At 53.5% G+C, this 19349-nt stretch overlaps 1 protein-coding gene and 1 long non-coding RNA gene across 10 annotated transcripts in view; one reads left to right on the top strand and one right to left on the bottom strand.

Moving 5' to 3' along the window:
• The window catches only part of LOC103545303 (ral guanine nucleotide dissociation stimulator-like), a 254438-nt gene extending 243299 nt beyond the window's left edge, over nt 1-11139 (top strand). For 4 of the 9 annotated variants that reach the window (XM_070593036.1, XM_070593035.1, XM_070593037.1 and 1 more), the window contains 14 exons: nt 2517-2627; nt 3499-3692; nt 4290-4397; nt 5062-5252; nt 5399-5703; nt 6475-6690; nt 7057-7160; nt 7670-7739; nt 8509-8577; nt 9018-9092; nt 9667-9693; nt 10065-10186; nt 10392-10495; nt 10835-11139. In XM_070593036.1, coding sequence (XP_070449137.1) covers nt 2517-2627; nt 3499-3692; nt 4290-4397; nt 5062-5252; nt 5399-5703; nt 6475-6690; nt 7057-7160; nt 7670-7739; nt 8509-8577; nt 9018-9092; nt 9667-9693; nt 10065-10186; nt 10392-10495; nt 10835-10896 — 1758 coding nt within the window. In that variant the 3' untranslated portion in view covers nt 10897-11139. Of the gene's footprint in view, nt 1-1415; nt 2116-2516; nt 2628-3498; nt 3693-4289; nt 4398-5061; nt 5253-5398; nt 5704-6474; nt 6691-7056; nt 7161-7669; nt 7740-8508; nt 8578-9017; nt 9093-9666; nt 9694-10064; nt 10187-10391; nt 10496-10834 lie in introns of those variants that run through there. The other 5 variants (XM_070593038.1, XM_070593041.1, XM_070593039.1 and 2 more) reach the window with 5 other exon arrangements.
• A 5172-nt stretch (nt 11140-16311) lies between these two features.
• Nucleotides 16312-19349, bottom strand: part of LOC139079263 (uncharacterized) — a 45844-nt gene continuing 42806 nt past the window's right edge. The window contains exon 5 of the long non-coding RNA XR_011532722.1: nt 16312-18971. This is a non-coding gene — a long non-coding RNA (uncharacterized lncRNA). The remainder of the gene's footprint in view (nt 18972-19349) is intronic.

Raw genomic sequence — 19349 nt, 5'->3', positions numbered from 1 at the left:
GGGAAAGGTGAGATCAGGAGATACTATGGGGTTACAAAATGGATGGGGGACCTCAGCAGGAATTGACTTCAGGATCTGGTGGTGTTTCAAGCTGGGTGCTAATTTTCTGGCTTTGGGTGTAGGGGCTGGTGCCGCATTCCAGGGAGAGGCCAGTCTCCCTGTGTTCTTGGGGAAACCAGACCCTTGAAAGCAAGGGAATGAGAATTTCCTTTCACAATGGACTTGGGAGGGGAAACATTCAGCCCAGAAGAGACAGTCATGATCCTGAGGAAACCAGAAGAAGCTGCCTCCTCGTCCACCAAGCAGAAAGCCCTCCTTCATGGACTCACTTTATCCAGATGAGACCAAGAAGGAGGACATCATGAGATGCCCTTGCAGGTGGGAGACCTGTGACAGTGGAGCCTGTGCCTGGGAGGCTCTGAAAGGCATCATAGGGGTGACATTTGCTGTCAGCAGGGTGCCAGATGAGAGGCACGCCTGCCTGTGTCTGGGAACAGTTTGAGTGTCAGGGAGAAGGCACCGCTGGCGCAGAGGCTCACAGGAAGAAGTGGGTCTGACCAGACAATGTCCGAAAGAGGGCAGTGTAGCTGGAAGGAGCCTGAGAAGAGAGAGGAGGGTAGATGGGGACAGGCAGGGCCAGAGGGCAGGAACTGGCAGACTGTGCTTTTCCCGTCGCTCTCTGATGACACTGCTCTAAGACATTGCACCTAGAAAATACAAATCCTTAACATCTCACAAATTCTGTGTGCCAGGAATGGGGCACAGCTTAGCTGGGTGCCTCCGCCTCAAGGTCTCTGTGAAGCAGGGGCTGCGGCTATATTGCGGCTCGACTCGTGGAGGGTTTGCTCCCAAGTTCACTCACATGCATGTTGACGGGGTTTGTTTGGACTGAAAGTCTGAGTTCCTGCCTGTCTGTTGGCCGATCATTCCCTCCGTTCTCTCCTATGGAGCATCTTCATAGGACAACTGAAAACATGCACACTTGCTCCCCCAGTTCCAGAGATATAAGATGCAGAGAGAGAGAGAGATGGAAACAGAAGGAGGGAAAGAGGGAGGGGACTAAAGCCAATGAGTAAGAAGGAAGGGCCAGGCTTTTTGTTCTTAACCCTGGGTTGCGGGCCATCCCATCACCTTGGCTGCATTCTATTCAGAAGGCAGTTCCTGACCACTTGTGGTTCCACAAGGACGTGCACAGCAGAAGACAGTGAGCACCGGGAGCCATGGTGGAGGCTGCCCACCACATAGGCCGACACGAGGCACTTGGGTCTGATTCTAAGTCAAACAGGAGACCATGCAAGGTTTCATGCCAGTGAATGGAAATATCTGAATTTCCCCTAATTTCCACCTCTTAAAGGTGCAGACCTGGAAATGAGGCCCAGAGGGGCAGTGACTTTCTCAAGGTCACAGAGCTGGAACCCAGGCCTGTTTTGAGGGGTACTCCACACTACATCCCACCCCTTCTTGTCATTCTTTCATCTCTAAGTGTGTGCATCAGACACATGGAAACCAGACCACAGGTGTTGTCGCTATTGTCTGTTCTACACCTGAGGATGTCCCGAGGGAGATATTTCTGGCCTCGTCCCCATCGTGCAGGTTGGGTGATTGAGGAGGCCCTGGGAGGCCCATTGGCATTTCCAGGACACAGAGCTTGTAGGAAAAAAGAGGTCGGAACTCAGCTGCATGTCCTCAAGCTGGAACCCTGGTTCCATCTCAAGGTCCTGTGTTGGGATCTGTGCTGGCTATTTGTGTACAGTTCTGGAGGTGACATGGGCAAGGAGGGTGAGCAGCCAAGATCCCAGAGAGGTTTTCGGTGGGTGTGATTGAAGAAGGGGCCAAGGTAAGGGAACCCAGAGGAAGTGACCTCACTTCCTTGGAGACAGACCCCAACAGAACTTAGCACACTGGTCTCCAGGCGCCCACATTCTAGACATAGTGTCCTATGGAGCTCACTTGAGTGGAGACACTCAAGAGAACAGGATGTTTTCCTGTTGTCTCCCGAGTTGTGGAGGCTCTGGCTTCAGGAAAGCCAAGAAAAAGAGCCTTTTCAGTCACTATAGACACTGGCTTGGCCCTCACCTGCACCGCCTCTGTCCATTTGGCAGGAGGAGCCCTCAGGTAACACAGGGCAGGCCAACAGGGTTAGGCCACAACTGGATGCCACCCGCACACCACTTTGAGCCTCCTTGTGTGTCGGAGGGGAGTGAGTGAGGGACGGCGGGGCTGAGCGGGGACCCACCCTGGGCAGGAGCCATTTGCTCGGTGTTGGAAGCCTGGCAGTGTGTCGTGTTCCCAGCCTAGGTGGTGGCTAGCAGGATGGGAGAGTGGGTGCTGGGAACCAAGCTCCTCTACCCATAGGTTAGTCCCGAGCCATCCAGGTGTCATCTCATTCCCTCCCTGGCTGGAGGTCTATGCAGATGCTGCTCGGTACCTGATCTGTGCTGGGGTTTCCTCCTGTGGCCAAGTCGAGGCAGGCCCCTGAGACCTCCCGGCCCGGCTCTCGGGCACTGTCTTTGCAGAGCAGCACGCAGGAGGTGGTCGAAGAGCTGACGGATGGCTTCGGGTACTCCATCTCCCTGGACAGGGACCAGCTGCACCGCGCCATCATCAATAACCAGGGCTGCTCTGAGGTGAGAGTGGGCACGGAGGGGTCTTCCCACCCAGGCCCCTGAGATGACCAGGGCAGGCCCAGAATCCAACCTCAAACTGCCGTTCTCCTGGGACCCTAACAGGGCTGTCCCCCATGAGTGTCCCACAGTCCCATTCCCAAAGGAATCTGGACTTCCGCTCCTCCCCACCAGCTGCATAGGAGGGTAGGAGGGCACTCTTTGCATTTCCCTAGGAAGATTAGAGAAAACGTTGTTGTCGTTGTCACTTCCCAATAGGCCCTGAGTATCTTTGAATTTTGCCTTTTTTGGAAAATGGAACCTCGATAACGAGGGTCTCCAAACTCCCTTTAATGTAAGAGAAATAACCATCAGCGTGTTTTGGAAGTCAAAGGGATTCTCAGAACGTGTCACTGCCCTGTACACTGTTTCCAGACCTGGGAGGGGTGAGGTGGCCACATAACATTTCCCTCCAGGTCGGGGTCCGATGAAGCCTCAGGCAGTTAGAGGGGCTGGCCCTCAGCCCTCACTTTGGGCGGTTCTCAGTTCTGACCCACAGGACCTAGAGAAGCCACTTGGCATGCCTAAGCCTCTGTTCTCCTCTGTGGAGAGGGGTGTCTGTTGAGGATTCACTGGGCTGGTGCTCTGCACAGAGGGAGCTCTGTTGTCCCTCAGCGAGCAAATGGCCTCGAGGGAGCTCAGTGTGGAATCCTTCGCAGGACCAAAGTCAGATTGTACTTTGAGAGCCCAGAACCTTGCTGAGTGTGGGAGCTCCTGTCTCTCCTGTTGCAGATGTCTGGGAGGGGCTAGGAGTTCCTGGGTCAGCTGCAGACCTTGATAATCCTGGTGGTTTGCAGTGGTGGCCCTGACCCTGTGTCCTCCTCGTCCCACCCAGAGTGAAGATGAGTCCACTCTGTCTGTCACTGAGGCCTGCAGGATGCGTGCCCTCCAGGCAGGCATGATGCAGAGGCTCTCAGAGTCTGTGCTGCCAGCCTTCCCCAGCAGAGTCCTCTGCAGTGTCATCACCTCCCTCTGCAGCTACTCAGGCTCCAGCACAGCCCACCAGGTGCTGGACCAGCTGTTTCCCAGGTGACTGCCCACCTCCTCCTCAGCACAGTGGTGACTCTGCCCACTGCCAGCTGTGTGTCTTGTCTTGGGAATGTCACCGCATCTCTCTGAGCCTGAGTTGGCTCCTCTGAAATGTGGGGTGGGAGAGGATGAACTTGCTAGGCTTCTCCCAGGGATGAATGGGATCAGCCCTCCAGGTGCTGCCCTGGTGCCCGGCTCTGCAGAGAGGGTGGTGGGCCATGCTGTGGTTGCTGGTGGTGATTATTTCTCTGTCCCCCACGGAAAGTAGTCTTCCTCTCCCTTCACTGGCTTGTGGCTTTTTGAGTTTGGAAAAGCACCTGGAGAGCACCCTGTCAAGGAGTTTGAGATGCCATCCAGCTGGTCCTGGTGCTTGTCCTTGGTGTAGCCACTTAGGGATCTCTAGGGCCACAGAGGGGCCACAGGCCCACTCAGACACCTGGGGTGGTTCTGGTTGGAGTTCATTTAACAATGTCTATGAAGGACGTACTGTGTGCAGGGCATCTGGACACACTAAGTGTCACTCAATAAATGAAGCAGACAGCCTCCCTGGGCCTCCTCTCTAATCTGAGAGTCAGTCACACTTGACATCATTCCTAGGTCCCATCTACCCTCCATCCCGGGCGATGCCCTCATCCCCTTTGGGACACATGGAGGCAGCTTGGCCCATTGTGTGCGGGATGCTGGAGGACAGCACCACCTCCCAAAGTGAGTGGTCTTTGGGTGCAGACGGAGGGCCTCCTGTCTCTAGCAAACAGGGTGCGGGGAGAGGATGGAGGCTGTGGCCGGGTCAGGCCTGGGAGAACCCTGCATCTCACCCATCTTGTGATTCCCATGGGAGGGCTGAGTTCTGGTGGCTTCCACTCCAGCAGGACTGGACTCAAAGAGAGCTATGCATGGGTCCCAGGCCCCCTGAGAACTGGAAGGGAGGCTGGGCTGAGTTGCCTCCTAGAGACCCAATCCCAGCAGAGTCCCAGCTCCTTCTGCCTCCCTTTCTCCACATCCACCCCTTGTGAGCGCCACCACCAGGTCCATAGTAGGAGGTGTGTGAGCAAGCTGCTCACAGATCTGCTGGAGTCTTCATTCCAGTGGTCCATTTGCATGGAGGGCTGGGGTGGGCTGTGTCCAGACCCTTGGGGAGGAGAGTGTCGGTGGGAACAAGAGACTCTCACAGACTCTGTGTTCGGCCTGCTGGATGAGCAGGCCTGCCACAGCCAGGACAGCCAGCCAGGGCTCAGGGCTGGGATGGGCCCCTCCTCTGGAGGGGGAGGGGATGGCACAGGGGCCCAGATGCTAACAAGAGTGCCTTGGGCGGGCAGTGTTTAAGGAAAGGCCGGGCCACTGACTCTCTGGCCCATCTGCCTCCCCGCAGTGCTATCTATTTCCTGCTGGGAACCTGGCTGGGCCAAGGGCAGGATTGCAGGGAGCCCCTACAGTTTCCATGCTGGACCCTGCAGCTGGCCACTCTGCACGTCAGCTTTGGTGGCTCACATGTGGAGGGCCATGCCTACCTTCTGCCAGGACACCTGGAGCACCTGAAGGCCATTGAGGCCAAACAGAAAGGTGAGGGGACTGGAGTCTGAGAAGACTGTCTGTGTTGAGGTTCATGGGCTAGAGTTCCCTTAAAGGCAGTGGAGTCCTTCCTGTCTTTGGAAAGGCACAGAAACTGTCAGGTGTGTGGGTGAAACTTTCTCCTTATCCTGCTGCAGAGCCAGCTCCAAAGCTCCTGCCACATCCAGAGCCAGAGCCAGAGCCAGAACCAGCCCCTGGGCTAGAGCCATCTCCAGCTCCAGCCCCACCACCCGTGGCAGAGCTGGAGCCAGCGTCACCTGCATCGGACCCTACAGGGCTGGAGGAAGGGGCACCATTAGCTTCAGCCCCAGTGCCAGCTCCTGAACTAGAGCCCACTGGACCCTGGGCTGTGACCACCGAAAACCAGCTGCGGGAGGAGAAGCTGAACATCTTGGACTTCCCTCCCCGGCTGGTGGCAGAGCAGCTGACAAGGATGGAGGCGGTGAGCAGTGGGGCTTGCAGGGCAGGGGGGCCCTGCCTTCCTGTGCCATGAGCTGCCCCACACCTGCCATTCCCTGATCCAAAATCTGATGATCTGGGTTCACATTCCTGCTCCCCCGTTACCAACACTGCGACTTGGGCACTTTCTTAACCCCAAGCACTCGCTGTCCCCACGTGCACAGCAGAGCCGGACACTAAGGGCACCTGCTGCACGGGGTGGCTGTGCCGATGAATGAGGTGGAACAGAGAGGAAGTTGGGCAGGGTCTGGCCCTTTGGTGCAGGAGGGAGCTCACTGAAGTGCTGCCAGGTCCTTGGGCCGATCACGCGTGTGCCCAGGGGGCCTTCAAATCCTCAGCACACATCAGGCATGTGATGTGTACTGACTCCAGCAGAGACAATCACATAAAGCCGGTGCTTCTCCCTGCCTCGGGGGAATGTGCATGGGAATGGGGAGTGGGACCCGAGGGGGACTGCGATGGGTGGAAGATGTCCCTTGGGGTGGGCCGGTGAGGGCTGTTTTCCGGAGCTTGGAGGAAGTGAGATGGGGCTGGGAGCAAATGCCCTCCCTTCTGCACAGCACTGTGTCCCGGTCATCTTGTGCTGACACCTTCAGTGGACACAGACAAAACCCAGGGAATCCCACACACCTCAGAGATCACATCCTCTGCTTCCTGAGCTCCTGCTCTGTCCTCAACCCGCCTGGGACTGTGGAGGACCATGGATGCCAAGCTGGGGTGAGGCAGTGCTGGCAACACTCTGAATCTTCCCCAGGAGCTGTTCAAGAAATTGGTGCCTGCCCACTGCCTGGGCTCCATCTGGTCCCAGCGAGACCGCAGGGACCGCAAATTCCTGGCACCCACCATCCGTGACACTGTGGCACACACGAACACCTTGGCCAACAGTGTCATCGCTACGTGCCTCGGGGCCCTGGGCATGACAGCGCAGGACAGGGCCAGGATGGTAGAGCTGTGGATTCATGTGGCCGAAGTAAGTCATGGGAGGCCCATGGAGGCCCTGTCTGGAGTCATGGGAATTGCCTCTTGTTTCTCAGCTGTCGATATTGAAGTCTGTGGTCTGAGTCCCTGCACTGGCCCTAGACACTCCTGCCAGGGCCACACTGACCTTGACTTGAGGTCCTGGTGGTGGCAAGCTCACTTCCTTCCTGTGCTCCTTCCTTGTGTTCAGCTAAAAATCCTTGTGCCTGGCAGTGTTACTCCTCAGGTCCCAGGTGTGCCCTCCCTGGGTTTCCTGGGCATCTGTCTCATCCAGGACAGGAGAAGTCCATGAGGGGACAGAATCCAGAGCTGGAGAGCTCCAGCCCCCACTCACAGCTCAATCTCTTCCCTTCCCTAGGGGTGCCTAGGCCTCAGAAATTTCGCATCCTTCCACACGATCTTTTCTGCTCTGCAGAGCCCTGCCATTAAGCGTCTCAAACACACCTGGGGACAAGTGTCCAGGTGGGTAGGCTGCCCTCCATCCAAGCACCACGAGGGGGAGGTGGACCCTGCACCCAGCATTGGGTCGCCATGGCCCCCGCAGTCAGCTGAGACCACCTGGGAGACAGTGAATGCCTGGGACACGGACTGATCTGGTTCCTGGGTCTCTGAGCCTCTCAGGGCCCTTAGGCCAGCGGTTCTGCCCAGGAACTCATTTCCTTCAATATCAGATCCTGACTTGAGCCCAGTTGGAGATTCTCAAGTGTTTCCTTTGCAGCAACAGAAATCTCCATCCAACTGAAACCAAGAGTGTTCAAAACAGATCTGTGTGGTAGATATGGGAATGGAGGCCCCAGGTGACAACAGGAGAGGCCCCTCCCCAGTCCCATGGGGACCTCGGGGCTCAGAGCAACCCAGTGAAATCCCTCATCCAGGCCCCAGGCTGTTTGGGTCTTCTGGGATCTCAAACAAACGGATTTGCCCTTCAACCATCCCATAATCTTTCTTTCTTTCTTTCCCCACTCCCCCAGGGAGAGATCCTACACCTTTAAGAAGTGGTGCAGGGGACAGCAGCACGTGAGCAAGAGACTGTTCCTGAAGGTAACCTGGGGCTGGAGATCTGGGAGGAGGGGTGTGCGAGGGGGCCGGGAACATCCTGAGGGCATCCTAGGAAGTGAGGCTATGGTAAGGCCATCCTGGGGTTCAGAGACCCCTGTCGGTGGGGCAGGAAGGAGATGCCACACGGCCCCCCCAACACCCTCTGCCCTCTCCCTCCATGTCTCAGTTTGGCTATTGTTGGGACACACTCTGGGAGTGCAGAGGTCAGGACCGTGGTCAGTGGTGGGGCAGGGCGAGGGGTGAAGGCAGCGGGGACAGGGACTCTGGCTGGGACGGAGAGTGGCCTCTCCTCAGTGGGTCCTTGAGCAAGTCTCTGCCCCTCTGTGGGCCTCGGTCTCCTCCTCTGGGAAATGGAGGGAGATGACATGGTGCAGGCCTCACGGTGGGGTGATACCGTCCAAGGGAGGACAGGAATGGGAGGAGATTTGTGCTGGCTCCTCCTCGAGAGCTGAGGGGAGAGCAGTGATGACAGTCAGATGACAGGGAGTCCTCAGGAGAGCCCTGGAGGCAGGTGGAGTTCTCCCCACTCTTTCCTGATGAGGAAAGAGTCTCAGGGAGGCCTGGGCAGGCCCAAGGTCACACAAGAGTGAGTCCTGGAGCCAGGACTGGTCTAGAATCAGAGCACCCTGGAGGTGGGAACAGCACAGGCAGCAGGGGACTGGAGCCAGATGGCCAGGGTCTGAGGTCAGGGGCCTTGAGGGACATGTGGAAGGGAGCAGGGCCTCTCTGACCCTGTCCTCGGCACTGACAGGAGGCGACCACCGTGTTGGCCACTGCACAGAGGGGCCGCCATAGAGCCCGGGAGAGGCGGCGGCAGCAGGTGAGGGTGCCTGGGGGGGAGGTGCCCAGGAGTCAGAGGAGAGGGTGCTCCCCCTCCCAGCTAGAGGCCTGCCCCAGGAGAGGGGCCTTCCTCCTCCAGCGCATCTGCTGTGGCTGCCGAGCCTGAAGTGCCTGCACTGGCAGTGAGCAGGAGGAGGCCTGGAAGGGCTGGGAGCAGGATGGTTTTGGGGTGGGGAGGGGCAGGGGCCACACCCCCTGGGATTGGCCCACAGCCAGCCCTGGGACGTGACTGGGGGAGTTTGGTGTTCCTGGAGGGGAGGGGAGGAGGGCATTGTGTGTGGTGGGGGCTCCTGAGGGTCCTAGGCTACTGTACGTGGGAGCCTGGGGTGGGCAGGTGGCTGGGGTAAGGGGTTTCAGGGGAGGGTTCATGGGGGCACCTGAGTGCTGGAACTCATCACCATCCCCACCTTGATGGAGCAGGGTGTCATCCCCTCCCTCGAGATGATCTTCAGTTACCTGGAGCTGCTGCATGATGAGACGGATTATTATGTGGAGGTGAGTGAGCCTGGAGGTGGGGCCGTGGGATCAGGCTCCTGAGGGTTTGGGAGGAGAGAGTCCTGCCTGAGCCCTGAGCTCTCACACTTGGAAAGGTCCTCTGCAGAGCCTCCCAGCCTCCTGTGGAAGCCAGGGCATCAGGCCCATCTCAGCAATGAGTGATGGGAGGCTCTGCCTAGGCCGCCATCCAGGCTCCCTGGGCTGCTGAGGCTCAGAGCTGCCTGGCTGTGTGGCCGCAGGAGGTGGTGTCTGAGCTGGACTCAGCCTCTCCCTCTGGCCCTGCCCATGAGGGAAGAGAAGTCGGGCCCCTCCCAGTCAGGAAGCACATCAGTGGCTGAGCTGTCCCTTCCTGCCTGAGGCCTCAGTCTCCCCATGTGTCATCAGAGAGGGTTAGATTACAAGGTCTCAGCTCCTCTGCCCCCAGGTCTGGAGCCCAGAGCCTGGCCCAGGTCCAAGTCTGGTCTCTGGAAGGGCCTGCCCACTGGCAGCAGTGCAACACTGGAAGAGGTGGGATGGGGGCTAGTTCTGGGCTAAGGGGGCTGTTTCTGATGGACTTCGGCTGTCTGCCTTCCAGGGCAATGTGCTCAGCTGTCGGAATGAGGTAAGGAGCTGCGGCCTCACTGTGGTGAGTGTGGGTGTGTGGGAATCAGAGAGCCCCCCTTTCATAACAAGCCCTCTAGCTCGATCCCTGGGGTCGGACATTTATTTGCAGAGTTCGATATACAGAGCTGGGGATGCTATGGCGTTGGCGGGTGGGGGAAGGGCTGGCATCAATGACCCCTTCCTGGTAGAGGATCTATTTCGGGCCAACTGTGAGAACAGGCACGTCCTGACTGGAATTGCAGGGAAGGAGAGTTCCCAAGTTGGCAAAGGCCCCACACTGGCTCCTTGTCCCCCTCCTCACCCCCTCCAAGAGCCCTGCAGGGTCCCCCACCCAGGCCATGTCTCCATCCTGTCCTTCCTCTGTCCCAGGAATTCAAATTCATCAAGGACATCGAGATGGTCCAGAAGGCTGCAAATCTGTACACCGTGCAGCCCGATGAGCATTTTGGGGCCTGGTTCCAGGCCGTGGAGCCCCTGAGCGAGGAGGCGAGGTGAGGCGGGGCAGGAGTTGGGTGAGGGCAGGGCAGACTCTCTCTGCAGACCAGCTCCAGTGTCCATGGCCGTGGCTCCATGGTCAGCCTCAGATCTGGCTGCATGGCGACCCCTGGGGCCCTGGGACTCCAGCTGCTGGGAGGCTCTGGGAGGCACAGCTCAGGCGTGGCTCCTGGGAGCCAACAACTCCACTCTGTCCTGTAGCTACAGCCTGTCCTGTCAGCTGGAGCCACGATACCAGTGGACCAGAAAGATTCGACTCTTCTTCACAGACAGGAAGAGCCACTCATCTTCCCGCCCAGGGCTGAGTGAGTGTCTGGACTGGCAGTGGCTGAATCCAGGGGCTCAGTACAGATTCAGGCCAAGTCTGGGCCAGGGGAGTCGGACAGCTGTGGTGCTGGGGCCCCAGCTCCACCGCTGAGCAGTCCTGTCACGGGTGATTCCCCTCGCATTTCTGGGACTGGTTTGTTCCTCTGTGAAGTGGGTGACACTAAATATCAGCCCCTGTGTCAGAGACATGGGGTGCTGTTGGCTGACTGAGCACTCAGCACCGGGGCTGGGGCACAGGGTACAGTGGGTGCGGGGAGGGGGGAGAGTATGCTGTGTTTCTGGGGGAGGCCCCCTAGGAAATTCCTCTCTCTATCCAGACACCAGGCCCCCAAAAAAGAGCCCAGTGGTGGTGGCAGATGATGCTCCTGAGACCAGCTGAACTACAGCAGGGACACAGCGGGGACACTCAGGTGCATGGGGCCACCTCTCAGAGGCTGATGTGAATGAAAACTTTGTGATCCATTTCCTGGGGTCCCTGAAGGCAACAAGGGAGTGGACGATCCCCCCATCTCCCTCACACATTTTCCCCAGCGCCTATTTCCCTCTTTGGAGGGGCCATGTTTTTGTTGTCAATGATAAATGCTAAGTTTGGGTATTCTATTAAATTTCTGTTTTTTTCTCAGCCTGGGAGTGGACATGTGGTTCTTTCACTCTCTGTGCTCATGAAAATGAGATCCAGAATCTCACATTCCTCCTTGAATTCAGAAACCTCGCAGAGTCCTCAGCTCAGGGCATGTGGTGAAGGGAGAAGTGCCAGTGCCGTCCCTGGCTGCTGAAGGACAGTCCTGTGTCCCCCTCACTCAGAGGACAGGATCATTGCAGTGTGGTTCACCTGGTCCTGGAGCAGAAGCGGCCCCTCCGATCTCCCGGGGCTGAGACGTTGGAGGGACTTTCTCTGGCAGAACAACAGCCACGGAAACGGGGGTGTCTTTAAAAGTAGCACTTGCTTGGGGCCAGCCCAGTGGTGCAGCGGTTCAGTTCCCATGGTCCCCTTTGGCCGCCTGAGGTACGCTGGTACAGATCCCGAGTGCGGACCTAAGCATCCCTTGTCCAGCCACGCTGTGGCAGGTATCCCGCATATAAAGTAGAGGAAGATGGGCACGGATGTTAGCTCAGGGTCAGTCTTCCTCAGCAAAAATAGGAGGATTGGCTGCAGATGTTAGCTCAGACCTAACCTTCCTCAATAGCCAAAAAGCTGGCCCTGGCCTGTGCCTAGCACAATTCCTGCCCAGGACCGTGGCTGCCTTGCTGCACTTGGAGGACGAGGGAACATTTTCCCAGTTCCTCTTGCCCAAATGAGGAACTTGTTTTCTGATTCAGCCCCTGGAATTGCATCCACTGTAAGTGGGGAAAATCCTGTAAAACCTCAAAATGTGCGCGTGGAGAGGGCGAGGCTAGAGGAAGGTCCTGTGCAAAGGGACTAAGGGCAGGCAGGACTCTCCCTCTCTGGGCCCCTCTAGGGTCTCCCTGTTCACCTTTGACCTGGGCTTGGTCCTCCTGGGATTCGGGTCCTTGACTCTGATTCCCACTTCCTGCTTATTTTTCTCCAAGGGGAAAGATTGGGGAGGCAGCTTTTAGCGCCACAGCCGGGTCTCCCTCCACGAACCTGGTGCTCCCTGTGAACTAGGATTTTCAGCATCCCTGCACTTCCGCATGCAATTCTCTCTTAGGGCAGAAATTCCCTAGATGCCCCTAGCCTTTCTGTCAGGTCCATCGTGGCCACTCCTTCCAGGCTGGACCTGATGGATCCCAGGTGAGCTCTGGTTTTCCAGGATAACAGACCATCATCCTGACCAGGAATGACCCCACAGTGTTCCTTGCTGCCCAGGGTGACCTCTGGGCCTGTGTGGTACTCAGGTCCATGGTCTTGGACAATCACCAGTTTACACACTCTGGTGTAATTTGACTGGCTTTTCCGAAAGTGGTAGCTGGGCCCGAGCCCATGAAGCATGTAGCCCCTGGGGTGACTAGGGTCTTTTCCACAGTCTTGTGCGGTGGTTCTGTCATTGAGGTGTGAACCTTTCCTGTTGGGAAGTTGGAAAGATGAGGACTAAGAAAGGTGTGAGTTGGGGGTCCTGCGGGCAATGCCACCAAACTAACGTTCTGTGGATGTGCATGGACACAGCTTCACCAAGTATAATCCGGAAATGCTCCCCGTGTGGGTGTCCAACAGACACTGGTCTGGCTCAACCGGAGAACCCGCCTGAGAACCAACAGCTACGGGGTGACCACCCGGCATTTCGAGCTTCATCCCCAGGAAACACCATGTAAGCAAGGACCAGATGAATCGCTTGTCACTTCTGAGTTATCCCCTCCTTCCTGATCGCTGCAAGTGTCACTCAGACACTCGGCAGGCCGGACTCTGCCAGGGAGGCCGTCTCAGGACAGCCAGAAGCTGAGGATCAATCCTGGTTCCCGGCAGCCCAGGCCCTTGCTGATGCGGCACAGCCACCCAGGAAAGAGACTTGCCAGAGGAAGGTGGGGAAGGCTGTGCTGTCCCTCCAGGGAGAAAGAGTCGTGGCAGGTCCCAGGGCTAGTCCAGGGCCAGGATGAAGGCACGGGTGTCCCACGAGTGTCTCCTCCAGGACTGGGATGCTCCTGAGAGCCGACCCGGCAGGTAGCAACATTCAGTAAGTCACGTGGGTACAGCTGTGGCAGAGGAGGGACAATTTATCCCATCTTTGGGTTTCCAAATTGGAAATTGTTTGCTGAAGTCCATGAGTAAAGCAGTTAGAAAATCTGGATGACAGGTTTATTTTTGAAGGAAAGTATGAGTTACCAAAACTGGCTTCCTAAGAGCTAACTAAAGGGAAGAGAAAATAACAATGTGAATCTCTTGAAATCCCTCAGGTGCATATAGTGTCAGAGAGAAATCGTCAGAATATTTGAGGAACTGGAAAGCAGGGTTCTGTTTAAACTGTTGCAGGTGTAAGGTGGGGATGGGTGCTTGCATCTCGTCTTCCAGTGTAAGTGAAAACAAGATCACATTAGGAGTGAACTCAGTCTTTCCAAAGTGGTGTAAGACATGGGATTGTACTCCTCACTCACGTCCCTCAAGAATCTCTTGCCACGTGGTCCATTCATTGATGCATCTTCCATTTACAGGAGCTAACAAAAAATCTGTCCCATTGACAGCCATACCATCCAGCTAAATGCCACCTCACCCCACTCACAGTGTCCCGCAAGCCTCTCTTGGTGATCTGTCTCATCACAGTGAGGGATTCATGCCAGAGTATTCCAGAACCCTGGGAACCATATTCATACCACCTCCAATTGCCAAGACAGGAGGGTCTCTGAATGGGAAACCTGACTCTCAAACACTGCCTTTCCCTTGGCTCGCCTTAGGATTTCTCCCTGAATGACATGATTGGCCCATTCACCCGACTGCTGCCCCCTCGGTTTTGGTGGCTCTGGAAGAGGTACCAAGATGTACTGGCCTTTCCTTCACCATTGAGGAGACCAATGAGAACCCTTCTTGACTCCTCAACCTGCCCTTAGGTTTTGATGTGTACACTGCCTGTCCCAGTGACCACAAGACCTTGGAGACCACTCTGACTCTCCTTAGGGAATTGAACTCTCTCTAACTACAACCACCAGACTAGAGCAAAACTGGGGCCACTGTTTTAGGAACAACTTCAGCATTTGCAGCTAAGGTTGGAACACTTCTGGAGATCTACCAAAGCCCCTGGGTAAGGGGTCTGGATTCTGGAGAGAGAGATTCTGGTCTTCACCAATCAGTTCTCTCATCCAATCATAGGGAAAGGCAGAAGCTCTACGTATGTCATCCCAAGGACTTCTCAGTTTGTGAGATTATTAACTGGGTTGGGAAGGAAGATGATGGTGAAGGAGAAGTGCCATGGAAACATTGAGACTCAGCCCAGGGTCATGCTCAAGGCCAATGCATCCACCGCACTGCTCCTGGGAACATTGGCTGAGGACAGCTCACAGCTCTTTCCCTCACAGGACATGCCCACAGCATAGGGAACCACCTAACCTTAGGACACAGCCCTCTCGAGGGACAGCCAGAGGCCCATGTCTGGCTGATAAGGGAATAAGAAGCCTGGTCTCAATTTGGGACAACACCAAAGGGCTGTCCCAGCTCCAGAGATCCTTGAGAGTTGGCAGAGACTCAGTGGCAACTGTCTTGGCCTTCAGCTTCTCCTTCAACTATCCCCGCCTTGCTAACTTCCCATAGGGATATCTCCCCAGAACACTTCCCTAAACCTTCCACATGGAATCCTCCCCCTCACAGTCTCTTTCCAGGGCCCCATCTGTGACAGGCAGCAATCGGGAGACATTAATGCTGAACACAGCAGCATGAGATTCGGCAAATGCTGTTCTGGAAGAATTATCTGTTAGACGATCTGAGAGGGTAGGTCGTTGTCATCTCCAGGATAACTTAGGTAATGCTCTGGTAATAAATGCAACAATTGAGAAATTCATGACTAAAGATGTATTTCTCCTCAGATTTACATCATACATTGATAGTTGAGGTGAAGGGACCCCTGCTTCCTAAGTCACGTGGGGCAAGGCTGATGGAGGCCCCACGATCTTGTTGGTACACCATCTGAAACTGATGCCTTCTTCAGTTGCCACCAAAGGACAGAAAGAGCACCTAGGGTCTTACACCTCCTCTTTTATTCTTTGGCTTAAAAGTGATGCCATTGGTTGGAAGGTGCCACACATCCTTTCCAAAACCAAGAGGTCTAGGAAACATAGTCTTCTGTGTGCGAGAGTGAAAGCAGAAGTGGATGCTGGCACCACACTCTCTTTCTTTTCACCAAAGGATATGATTGCTTTCCCTCTCACATAGAGAATTCACTCACCCTCTTTCCCAAGGAGGACATCTGAAGACCCGGTAGACTCAGAAACCCTAGCTGACCCTTGGGCTAATGGGACAAAGACTTCAGGGACCACACATGACAAAGAATACAGAACTCGCAGGAGTGGATCAGAAAATTCACTAAAGAAATGAACAAGGACTATTGTAATAAGCAGAAACAAGAAACGCTGGGGATGGGGAGAACCTGACATCCTCAATTGTCACATCATCCTATTCCAAATACTCAGTCTCCTGCAAGAAGTTGCAGGGCATACAAAGGGACAAAGAAGGATGGCTCATACAGAGGAAAACTTAATGATTAGAAGGGGCCCTTGAGGAAGCACTGAGGGGTTACTGCAGAAACTTTTGTCTGCTTGTTGCTATTCACATTCCTGTGCTGAGCCTATGTCTTCAGAAGCTTGTCGCGGGGATGCTGAACAGCTCTGTTTCAGGGTAAGACAGAGTCAGAGGTCATGGATACCAGCACCTGATTTGTCTATTCTCTTCTGTCTTTCTCCATGACTATATCTACTGTCTCATCTTGCTTTACAAGCAAAACCTGGAAAACCTACCAAAGCAATTGTTTTTGGGTTTTTCTACCAATAGTACAGAAAATATGGCTGTTACTTTTGGTGCTGAAACTCAATTTTGTGGAGCAAATTTCAACCTGAATTTGAAGTTTGTTTAAAATAGTTAAACATAGAATAACCTGATGACCTGGCACTTCCACTCCTAGATATTTACCCCCTAAAATCGAACACAGGTATACAACCAACAATTTGTCTAGGAATATTCACATCAGCCCTGTGCATAATAGTCCAAGGTGCAAGGTCCATCAACTGATGAAGGGAGAAACAAAAATGGGGACATCCATGCAATGGGATATGAATCAGCCATGGAAAGAAGTGAACTGCTGATGTGTGTATAATCTTTAAAAACACTATGCTAGTGAAAGAAGGCAGACACAAAAGGAGAAATCTTTATGTTTCTATAGATACGAAAAGTCCAGAAAAGGCAGATCAATAGATAGAATGTCCCTTCCTGGTTGCCAGAGGCTGGGCGTAGGGTGGAATGGGGAGCGACTGCTTAATTTGTATGGGGTTTCCTTTAGGATGATGAAATCTTGTGGTCCAGACAGCAGTGATGATTGCACAGCACTGGGAATGTCCTAAACCCCACTGAATTGTGGGTGATTCACCTTTTCACAGTGAATTTTACGTGACGTGAATTTTACCTTAATTTAAGAAAACAATACAGAGTTCATTAGCTCCCACAACAGAGTGTCAAGAGCCCCTGTGGCTCAAGGATGAAAGGGCTCTATCAACAACCTCATGACTACTCCAGGAGTGGTAGATTTTCATTTTCTCTCATAGTGAGAGTGTTCTGTCCATTGTCACAAGACTATTCGATTCTTGGCCCCAAATGTCCAAAGACAGTGAGAGAAAATATGCCCTGTCATACCCCTTTTCACTAGACAGGGCTTTCCTTCCAGAAGCCCCAAGGGAACTTTCTGGGTCAGGGTTGCAATCCAGCCCATCACTAAGCTACACTTTGAGCAGTGACAGGATTGCATTCAATTCCTTCCCCACTGTTCTCAGGTGAGAAGAAAAGGTCATGTCGCCTGAGTCCATGAGATGGGAAACACCCAAACCAAACTTAGGTTCTAGCAAGGAGAAAGCCATCAGTACACAAATAACTCCCTGTTCTAGGATTTAATTTTCTTATTAATAGACTTTACTTTTTAGAATAATTTTAAGTTTACAGAAAAATTCAGCATGGGGCTGGCTCAGTGGCATAGTGGTTAAGTTTGTATGTTCCAGTTTGGTGGCCCGGGTGTCCCAGGGTTGATCCCGGGTGCAGACCTATGTACCACTGATGAAGCCATGCTGTGGTGGTGTCCCACATACAAAATATAGGAAGATTGGCACAGATGTTAGCTCAGCAGCAGTCTTCCTCAAGCAAAAAGAGGAAGATTAGCAATACATGTTAGCCCAGGGCCAATCTTCCCCAGCAAAAAATATATATATATATATATATATATACAGCAGACAGCACAAGTTCCAATATCCTCCCTCATACCCCAGTTCACACACACTTTCCCTTGTCATCAATATCTTGCATTTGTGAGATACATTGGTTATATTTGATGAGCCAACACTGATACAATATAAAGTAAACAGCTTATATTAGGGTTCACTCTGTGTGTTTTATCTTTAATGGGCTTTGAAGAATGTATAAGGACATCTATCCACTGTTACAGTATCATACACCATAATTTCTCTGCTCTAAAATTCCTCTGTGCTCCTCCTATTCATTCCTCCCTCCCTCTGCCCAAGTCCCGGTAACTACTGAAGTTTTTACCATCTCCTTGGTTTTGCCTTCTCCAAAATGGCACATAATTGGAATCATACAGTGTGCAGCCTTTTCCAATTGGCTTCTTTTACTAAGAAATGTGCATTTAAGATTCCTCCATGTTTTTTTCTTGGCTTGATAATTCATTTCTTTTCTATTGCTGAATAATATTCCATTGTTTGAATAGACAACAGTTTGTTTATCCATTTACCTCTTGGAGGGCATCTTGTTTATTTGCCATCTTTTCCAATAATGAATAAAGCTGACATAAACATTCAACTGTAGGTTTTGTGTGGATATATGTTTTCAATTCATTCAAGTATATACCAAGGAGTGAAATTGCTGGATCTTAGGGCAAGAATGTCTAGCTTTGTAAGACACTTCCAAACTCTCCTCCAAAGTGGCTGCACTGTCTTGCATTCCCAACAGCGATGGATGAAGTTTCCTGTTGCTCCATGTCCGCCTCAGCATTTGCAGTTGTCAGTGTTCTGGGTTTTGGCCGTTCTAATAGGCCTGTACTTGTATCTGATTGTTATTTCTAATTTGCATTTCCCTGATGGCAAGGATGTTGAGCATCTTTCTGTGTGCTCATTTGCCATCTGTGTATGAAAGGGCAGAAACAGAATGGACTGCAGGAAAAGAGATGGCTGGGATGACAGGAAGGTGGAGGCAGAGATGATCTTCAGGGCTAACTAGGCACTGACTATGCCCTCTGTCAGATAAATTGTGGTCTACCTAACATTGAGTTTTGAGTGAAAACTCCATAGTATCTGGTTGTGCACACATATATCTTATTGAGGCTTGAGTTTTTATATATGTTTTTACTGAAAGATGCCGTAAGCCCTATGTATAAATAGGTTGCTGTACAGCAGGTGATGACAGTGTCAGAGATGATGAGAGTCTATCTTGAGTGGATGGTGTCTGCCATGCAAGCAGCATGTGTTGCCTATCACCAGAGGCAGAAACCCAAACACTTCTGCCACTGCGTCTTAGTATTGGAGTCTCCAAGGAAAACACAATGCAGCCAAGCACTGGGTGGAACAATGCTTTACTCACATAGAGGAGACAGAGCAAGATCAGCTTCAGTGGTAGGCAGTGGTCCCCCATGGCCAGTGGGTTCCTCCTGGCAGCTGAAGCAGGGCAGTTGGCCTGCACACACCCCTCTCATGCCGTAGAAGAAAGAACCTGACCCCCTCTGCAAGGGACAAGTATAGCAGTGGAGTTGGCCAGCTGCCATGTGACGCCCAAGCTTAAGCAGAACGAAGGAGAACACATTGAGTCTGGAATGGGAAAAGATAGTCCCACAAGAGGTGACAAGTCCAGCACAGGCTGTGCAGACTCCTTACCTCTTGGTGAGGAAGTGTTCCCCGCCCAAGACTCCTTCCTAAGTGGCCCAGTGAGGGTCCACAGACCACAGGAGCTGGATTGCCTCTCCCAGCAGTGTCAGTGGCAGCCAATGCCTCTCCCATTATGCATTTTCATTTTGCATTTGCCACCAGAGAGAGCCCTGAGAGGAGCTACATCTCTTTTATCTCTTGGAGGACACTTCATTCCTGAGAAGTTTCCGTATTCTTGGCTACATTGGGTTCATAATCTAATCATTTTTATATTTGTGTATGTAGCATGCGCAGTATCCCCTCTCTAATGTTCAGTTCACT

This window comes from Equus przewalskii, chromosome 25 (genome assembly GCF_037783145.1).
Source record: "Equus przewalskii isolate Varuska chromosome 25, EquPr2, whole genome shotgun sequence".
NCBI classification, from domain to species: domain Eukaryota; kingdom Metazoa; phylum Chordata; class Mammalia; order Perissodactyla; family Equidae; genus Equus; species Equus przewalskii.
Note: the sequence above shows the minus strand (reverse complement) of the source record. Positions and strands in the feature narration are given on the sequence as shown.